The sequence below is a fragment of the Melanotaenia boesemani genome, chromosome 1, assembly GCF_017639745.1.
Source record: "Melanotaenia boesemani isolate fMelBoe1 chromosome 1, fMelBoe1.pri, whole genome shotgun sequence".
NCBI lineage: Eukaryota > Metazoa > Chordata > Actinopteri > Atheriniformes > Melanotaeniidae > Melanotaenia > Melanotaenia boesemani.
In genome coordinates, this window is record NC_055682.1 from 9807825 (window position 1) to 9816892 (window position 9068).

A 9068-nucleotide genomic window follows, 5' to 3' on the forward strand; every position below is an offset into this window, starting at 1 on the left:
AGAACCAGAGAGCTTATTATATCAGGCTAGCACAAAAGGTTTACATTCCAATAAGACAATCATCTATCTATCTATGATAATAAAGAGAAGATCTGTTATTTGCTTTGTAATAGTTTGGATTTTAATTAATAGACCTGGATATCTTAGACCAATATGACCGATAGGTACCAATGTGTTAGATCAATATCAGTGAAGCTTCACAAAACATTAATAATATGAAAGTTATTAACTTTACATCCATAACTTTATTTTTGTTTTTACTAATTACTGATACCATAATGATTCATTTGATCATCAGTGTTACTGTTTATCTTTCACTGTTAATTGACTAATAAATTAAAGATTTGCAATTCTAAGCCAGTGTTTATCAGAAGGGGAAAGATAATCGGATGATTCTGGTTTTACAAGTTAATGAAAACACTGCTCTCAGCTATTTTTTTCTAAAGATCAAAAGGCATACTAAAGTTAGTGATATGAGATGACTCACTTCATGTGTTTCTTTTTTTTACTGAATACACACAACTGAGTAGAAAATGTATACTCTGTGCTGACCTGTTTTCCCCGCTCCTCCTTTAGACCGAGGGGGAATGTTTCCAGAATCAGACGGAGGAATCAGCCCCGGAAAGTAAAAAACAACCAGAGCTTCAGCAGGTGGGCTTCACTTGAATACACATGAAATATGAAATCCAATTTAAGTCAATGTCCAATAAACTTTTAAACACATAAATGACAAAAATATGGCAAAAAACAGGATCTTTGTAGTATATCCTACAATGAAAGAATAAATGAATAAATATTTAATGTACTGTTGTTTTTTTTCTGAAACAAAACAAAGTGATAGCATTCTTATTTATGAAGCCTAGGGAAGGGCATTTAAGAAAAATGTATTGAATATTGCCTTCTAATGTACACAAGAAACATTTCTGCTGCTGAGTTGAACACCTCGTACGACGAACTCTTGTACCATCAAACAGATGTCTTCTTTCCTGACATGAAATCCAGTTTTTTTTTTCAATGCACTAAACATCCATTGATACCCATGGGGTTGGCCAGATGTTTGTAATTATTTATGAATGAAAGTAGTTGCCAGATCAAGGCTGGTAAAAACTTGTTTTAAGCAGCTTTTGGAGGTAACAAATTGTGGCCCCGGACAAGCAAATTTTCAATGTCTTCTAAGCAAGTCCAAGATTAAAATACAGCTCAGTTAAGTCACATATTACCATTTCCCTACATAGCTGACTGGAATGCATGGAACAGTCTTCTCTGCTTACGAGAAACTTTCTAATGTACTTCTGATAATTTCTTAAATACATGAGAAACCAATATATATATATATATATATATATATTTATATACCCTTAGGGCTGATATCCTTGCCGTTAGTGACGCGTCTGTGTATGTATCACGGCTGCCATATGTTTCTAGAATTCATTTGGCACGTAGGCCGCTCGCGTTGACGCAAGGCAACATGTCATGTGCGTGAGTTGCAATATTGACTTGAACGCTAAAGGCACTCATGCGAACAAGAGCATGAAAACGACAGGTCTGAGTTTAACTCAATGGCGGATAGTTTTCAAGACCTTGTCCACAACTACCAGCATCTGCATGATTTTCCTACCTGTTGAACAGTGATAAACGCTTGTGCCTTAACAGTTGGCGACAAATTGATGACCCAGAAATACAATATGACCGGTATATGACCTTTCTATGATTTCGAAGTCCAAGTGCTGTGTCGCTCCCTAATGGTACCCTCCAGTATTGAGCATTTTGCTGTGTCATGCTTCAGTCATTTGTTTCAAGTATATACACAAACGTAGCGTTGAGGTATATGGTTCTGTTGTAGGCATTAAAATGCAACCACTCACAGAATTTTGTGAGAAATGTGGGATCATGAGCATTTTTGACAGGTGCCTGGTTAAATGACTGAAATTAGATGACTGCACCCTTTCACTTCAATTAAAAAATACTTCAGTAAACAATGTAAACAACAATTGTGTGCTATATAAAGTCTATATGGTCTATATAGAAGTATTTATTTTTAACAATTATTAAAATAAATAAATTAATTAAATGATTTTATATGGTGCATGCATATAACACATTAATATGGGGAATACCTGTTACTCTGAAAATAGGTCAAATATATATATACATATATATATATATATATATATATATATATGTATATATATATATATATATATATATTTATATATATATATATATATATATACTGTAGGTATTTTATTGAAAAAGACATATTTTTCTGGAAAAAAATAACCTAAGGAATAAACTGTTTAAGAAAATCTACTCTCCTGAGCAGATTCATTAATTGTAACATTTAGATTTTACTGCACTGCAAGATAGACATAATTACTTCATTTAATCCTTTACATCTTTTAAGTAGTTCCTTTGCTGCTGATTAAAACTGTTTTTTAACTGATGTTGGTATATTAAAAAATATTTTTACTTCAAATTAAAAACCACATATTCTGTATTGAATATGTAAAAACAACAAAAAAAAAGAAATCTAAAATTACGTGTGCCAGTGTCACCTACAGTGTGTCACATTCCACACCCTGCCAAAGTCTATGCATGACTGCTTCTCTCATCCTGTTATTGAATTGAGTCACACCTGTTTGGCAGTGGCAGATGGTACGTCAAAACAATGCATCTCATTTCAGTGCAGTGCAATACTGTGTAACTGAGCAACTGTTTTGCATCCCAAATGGCAGATATCCATAATCAGATATGCAGAATGTTTGCACAAAAACGTTCGAATATTTTGAAGGAGATCATGACAAATGCACATATTTGACCTAATGGGTTATTTTAGTGCCAGAAAATATTCACTAAATATCTGACAGTTCTTTGTTTTTTGACAGTTCAGTACTGGACGGTGTTAAAGATTTAAAGCAGCCAAGAATCAAATGGTATTCTGATTTTTACTTGGTGTGTAGAGAAATATATTCTAATATGTAAACTGGTATTTGTTTGTGAAGTCAAATGCAGTCAGTTACCCAAGGGGATTCTCTTGCTCTCTCTTAACTCAAGAAGCAATGCTATTCCTCATATTTGTAGCACAACTAACTTACAATTCAACTTCTCTTTTCAGGTTTTTAGTGTTGTATTTTTTGTTATGTCATTAAATAGAGAGATTTCCACATTGTGTTACTGCACCAAATCATCAATTGCCTCTTTTCCTGCTGTCTGTCGGTATCGTTCTGGCAAAGTCTTTACCATTAATGATGTAGTAAACAATTTGATTAGTAGTGATTTGCATTCTGGTCTCTGTGGATCAATCTGTATTAAGTTCCTCCCCATTTCTGTCACTCTGCCCTCATTATGTGTTCCCATGTTCGATTGATGAGGATGAATACCTGAGGCGTGTCTTATCTGATGTTCAGGTGTTTTTGAATGAAAAGGATTCATGGTCTTGCACTTGCTGAACTTTTGTATAAGACAACAAAAAAGCTTAAATCAAACAGAGAAGCATTAACACGCCCTTATCTGTTGTGTTTGCTGAGGCAACCTGAGCATCAATGTCCTGACAGACCAGTTGGACAAAACAACAGACAGGACTTCTCGGTGAGGTTATCACAAGTTCTGACTAATAATGTTTCTCAATTAAATATATAAAAGGTGAAGACTTTAAAGTCACAGTGCACAGTTGGATCTAAACAATCTCAGTCATAAGATGTTTCTGCTGAATAATAATTATAATAATAATAATATCAATAATAATAATAATAATAATAATAATATCAATAATAATAATAATAATAATAATATATTATATGGTCTTTATAAAGTCTAGGCATTGTATAAGTACAATTTCAGGTAAAAAATAATACATGACATAGAACATTTTGTCATGAATACAGTGGATTTCCCAGGAACATCAGCTCCAGCTCAAATGTTGCAATGGTGCAGCTATAAAAAATAAAAATCTGAGAGCTATATACATGTCAGGTTCTAAAAGGCCTTCCTTAGCATTTTGAATGTTAAAATTTATAATAGCATAGCACGAAAAAACAAGTGTCTTCTCTCCAAAAACACATTTTAGCACAGCTTTTGTAAAGTTGCATCTGTATAAACAGCTAAACTCCCAGAACAATGTTCTTTAGACAAATGACACCAAAGTAAAGATGTTTGACTATAATGCATAGTGCCATGTGTTGTGTTAAACCAAACACAGCATTGTAGATACTTCATACCAACTGTCAGCATGGTGGTGGTGAGACAGAATGTCTGACAAAGATTCAGACCATAAGTATCAAGTTCTTGTAATGGTCCAGTCCAAACCCAGACCTCAATCTGACCAAAACATAGTTAACTTGAGAGAGCAACACATGAGCAAATGCGCCAAGCCTCACTGAACCGCAGCAACATTGTAAAGATGAATGGCTAAAAATTTCCTCCATTACCATGCTAGAGACTGATATGAGAACAACATACAGAAAATATTAAATTACAGGGTTTAAAACTGGTTGAAGCTGTTGAATAGAATGATGGACTGTATTTAGTTTTTTATCACACAATGTTTCTGCACCTTGGCTTAGTATTCGTTCAATTTATAATTACACAGTGCAATATGTGTTGTTCACCTGAGGATGTATTGACATAACTTTATAACTTGATGACATGCTGTTGGCTAGAGATTTTTTTTTATTTCTTTATTTCCTTCATTGTTTTTTTTTGTATTGTTCTGATTGTAAAAATACTAAGAATTAAAAAAAAATCTATTCTTTTTTTCAATTGACTTTGTACAAGTTTTACACTCAGAGGGCACTGATGTTAGTTTCTGACATTTTGCAACACATGAGCTTCCAAACTGTCCATTAGTTGTTGAAGCCAAAATTCTATCAAGTTATGATCCATTTTATTTTCTAATATGCCTCCAAATTCATGAAAATTGTGTTATGGAAGTTATGAAACATTGAATGATGGTTATTGTGAACTAACTTAAAGATGCATTTAAATTCCTCTCTAAAGTCCTTGGAGATATTTCAGGTTTTACTTTAACAGTAAAGAAAAAAACAATAGCAGATCCTGATGTCTAAGTATATGACAGATTCCACCTTTACCTCCTGAAGCAGGTTCAAATCAATGGTGTGAAATTCATTCATGTAATTTTTTAGATTACAAGGTCTGGTGTACATAAACTGGTACCTTTAAATAAAAATATGCATTTCATTAGTGAAGCCTTTTAACAATAAATCAGCTCTACTTACTGTGTCAAAAAGGGTTAGAAGTTCAAAGACAACAGATTTTGAAAAATGCACCTAATTGCCAATGTGACTGTACACTCATAATTAAATGCGGCTTTAAAAACAGGTAAAATGTATTTAAATATTTTTTCTCCATCATTTCTTGGAAAATAGATAGTCAACATGAATCACAATGAAATAAATAAAGTGTATTTTGGCAGCATTAAAGAGAGAGCATAAAAATTATTTCTATCAGACATTTTAAACAAAACGTGTGAATCAGCTTTACTGCTGACGATGGTGCAGCTAACACTAAATATGTTGTAGTCTACACCAGAGTTGGCAGCAATGAAGGATGGCAAGAATAATTACATTAAGTGAGAGATCAAGGACCCTTTTGACTCGCTTACTGCATGACATACGTTTTTTTTTTTTAAAGAATATTCCTCACTGTTATGACATACACTGTATGTTTATAATTGCTAAATTGAATTGCCAAACTCAAAGTCTGCATGTTTTTCAGACAGTGATGAGCCCCTTTTTATTTGTTTTGCTTCAAGCCAGGTGATAGAACTGAATCCCACCGCCATGCAGAGCGATATGTGACTCAATTTGTGAGCAGCCAGCAAGCCTTAAGGCATTCTCCAATGTGACACTGGTAAACACTAAACAGATGCTTTGCTTCAAGAATTGGTTCTCAGAGCTGGTGTGAAGTGCTTAAACATGTCATTGCCAAAAAAGACTTAAATTATTCAAAATAGCTGAGGAAGCTTTATTGAAGCAGAATTTTGTTTTCAAACTGAAAGGAAACGGCGAGCACTTTGCTTCAATGTGCTATTCAGCTTTAAATACAGATTACGGGGAAGCATTGTTTCAACTCCTACTAGCATTTGTTTTTATTTAGTAAACAGTAAAATGAATGCATAAAAGCAAATTTCCTGCAGACTGAAGCCTTGCGACTGGTTTAGCTGAATTTCCTTTAAGCTATGGTTTTCAAGGTCGGCATGGTGACAGACGGTAGCATCACAGCTACACACTGTTGAATACCACCAGCTTTGACATTTTCCACCAAGAATGAAAGAAACAAAGCTCACAATGTGTTCTTATTGCTGATTAATTTGTTCACAAAGATTCTGAAAAATAAAAATATCTAGCACAACAGAGGAGCAAGAATTCCAACATAAATAATTTATGGGAGGAAAATTGTTAAAATGTAAGATACCTGTTATTCTTTAAAAGAAGCTGCTTCTTTCTGCAGCTAGTTGAGAGATTAGTGTCTTTCATAAAAAATAGGACAAACATGTTTCCGTGGACATTTGTCTTCTTTATATATATATATATATATATATATATATATATATATATATAATGTATTTATTTCCATCCCCTTGGCGTTCTGTTAACTGCTTTGCAAGCTATTTGTGGAGAGATTGTTATTAACCAATCAAAGAATTTCACATCCTAAACACACGTTCCTGTATAAGATTCATAAAAATATCTCAACTACAATTTAAGTCATTTAAGAAGATTCATAAGGAGATTTTGGCGAATGAGGCCCATTGTCTTCGACAAGTAGCTTCTGCTAACCTTTCCTATAGCTTGCTCGGTTTTATATCACTTTTTCACAGCGGTAGCAAAAAGCCTTAATGCAGCATTAGCTTTTGTGTCCGTAGCTATGGGGATCAGATCAATAGCAATTCTTGAAAGGCAACACCTTGATATTTCTTCATCAACTAGAGTGGCTGCTTCTAAACAGCTGAATTAATGCAGCATGTTAAAAACAAGGACTGAGATGGAATCAGTCTGAATACAACATCCACAGAAATTGCAATAAAACGATTGCTGTCAAAATGACCTTTTAAATCAGAAAAATATTTTTTTTGTTTCCATTAGATCTTCCGTAGCATTCCCAGCACAACACCACATGTCTACTGCAAAGTATCATTGTAACAGTCTTGCTTATTATGAATCTTTTTCTTCTGAACCTAACAGCAAAGGAGCCAAGCGCAGACTGGAAAATTCAATACAAAGCTCATACACGACAGTGAAGAGGCAGAGGGAGGCAGCAGCAAAAACACAAAGCTGCAGAGCTACAACTGAGCGGACGGCATGTCATCGGAAAGCTGAGCCCTTGCATCGCCTGAAGGATCTTTTAAAGAGCACACACTTGCGCACTCTCACAAAAAACGTGCGCCCACACATACATACAACCTTACACTTAAACACACACACACACACACAGTTATACGTTTGCATATCAGTGTTGTTAGCTAAAGCTAAGACGCTGGAACTGTCAACAAATTTCAAACTGTCATCTGAAAACCACCATAGTAAAATGGCATGCGTTTAGAAATTCTTTTCAAAGGTAGCAATGGCACTGGTAACTTGTTTCATGATTGTTTATTTGTTGTTTACTTATCTGAGTTTTATTTTGAGTGAGGACACTGCTTTCTTAATGTGTGATCTTTCTGGAAAAAAAAAAAACCCTTTGCACTGGTGAGGTCTGACACTGTTTCCTGTGGTACGTATATCAATTGACAAATAGAAAGTACTCCTACTACTACTATTACTACTACTACTATTACTACCCAACTTAGATTATTGTTTGTCACTCATTGTAGCAAGGTTAATTTACTCCTCCACATTTTGAAATATAGAGGCTCAAGTTGGCTGGCCAACTGTTCAACGTTTAATATTTCAGCACTCTTTTCTGCCTTTACCACTCCGGAGGCAAAGAGCCAAAGACTCACAATGGGTCGTCTCCCCGAGAATGTGCCATGCACTGAGTAGTAACTCCTAGCTACGTGTATCTGTGTTATCTGACCTTTCTGTGTCCTTTAAATAAACTGTAATTTTCAGTAAATGTGTGAAGAATAAATGGTTATTTGTGGGAAAGAAACGAGTGAGCATGTTTGTGAAACAAAAAAAAAGCCCTTTCTAAGACAAAAGAGATGTGGTTTTACATCTTCCGAATGTTAACTACATGTTGTACATTGCAAACCACTGCAATGTCAGTGACGTACCAACATTTCTAAGAAAAAATGATGCATCACATCATTTAATGTTCCTGTCTGTAGTATTGAAATGGACTGATTCGTAGAACTGCAATGTTATTCATTCGTTCATTAATTTTCTGTACAGTTTAGTCCAATTACAGATAGCAGGGAAGTTGGAGCATAACCCAGCATTTAGCAGGCGAGAGGCAGGGTACACCCTGGGCAGGCCGCCAGTCCATTGCAGGGCCGACAGAGACAAATAATCAGTCATGCTCACACTCACTCCAAGGAAGAATTCAGAGTAACCCATTAACCTAACATGCATGTATTCAAATGGTGTGAGGAAGTTGGAGTACCCGGAGAGAATTACCACCGCACCACCGTGCAGCCCCTGCAATATTATATTCCAGAGTATTTTTTATTAGTGTATAATCATAATAAAAAATCCTATCTAAATGGCATGGATCATCTTTAAAGTGGTCTAGTATGTATCTTTGGGTCACCCAAAAGTGGCAAAATCCTGTACATGTTCATGTTATTATTTGCCATGAATTTAAGCCTTTAGCTGCCTATTCTTTCCTTTGGTAGAGCAAAGTTTTACTGATTTTAATTAATCTTATTAAACATTTGTAGACATTCATCTGCTTGAGCCATCTCTACAACGTGGTTGTACCACAAATAATTGTTTGATGTCCATTGCTGTTTTAGGTAAATGAACGATTAAATCAGTTCATTCATATGGACACACTCAAAAAAAAAAAAAAACACACTTATTTTTTAAACCAGGTCCCAAAATGAATAAACCTGAAAATGCCAGTTGTTTACAAACCGGTAATGTAGTACAGATACCAAAATTTTGTCT

At 34.7% G+C, this 9068-nt stretch overlaps 1 protein-coding gene across 2 annotated transcripts in view; it reads left to right on the plus strand.

The window, feature by feature from the left end:
* Positions 1 to 8073, plus strand: part of luzp2 (leucine zipper protein 2) — a 165132-nt gene extending 157059 nt beyond the window's left edge. For both annotated transcript variants that reach the window (XM_041980172.1, XM_041980166.1), the window contains exons 11-12: positions 577 to 651; positions 7203 to 8073. In XM_041980172.1, coding sequence (XP_041836106.1) covers positions 577 to 651; positions 7203 to 7310 — 183 coding nt within the window. In that variant the 3' untranslated portion in view covers positions 7311 to 8073. The remainder of the gene's footprint in view (positions 1 to 576; positions 652 to 7202) is intronic.
* Positions 8074 to 9068: the final 995 nt, after the last annotated feature.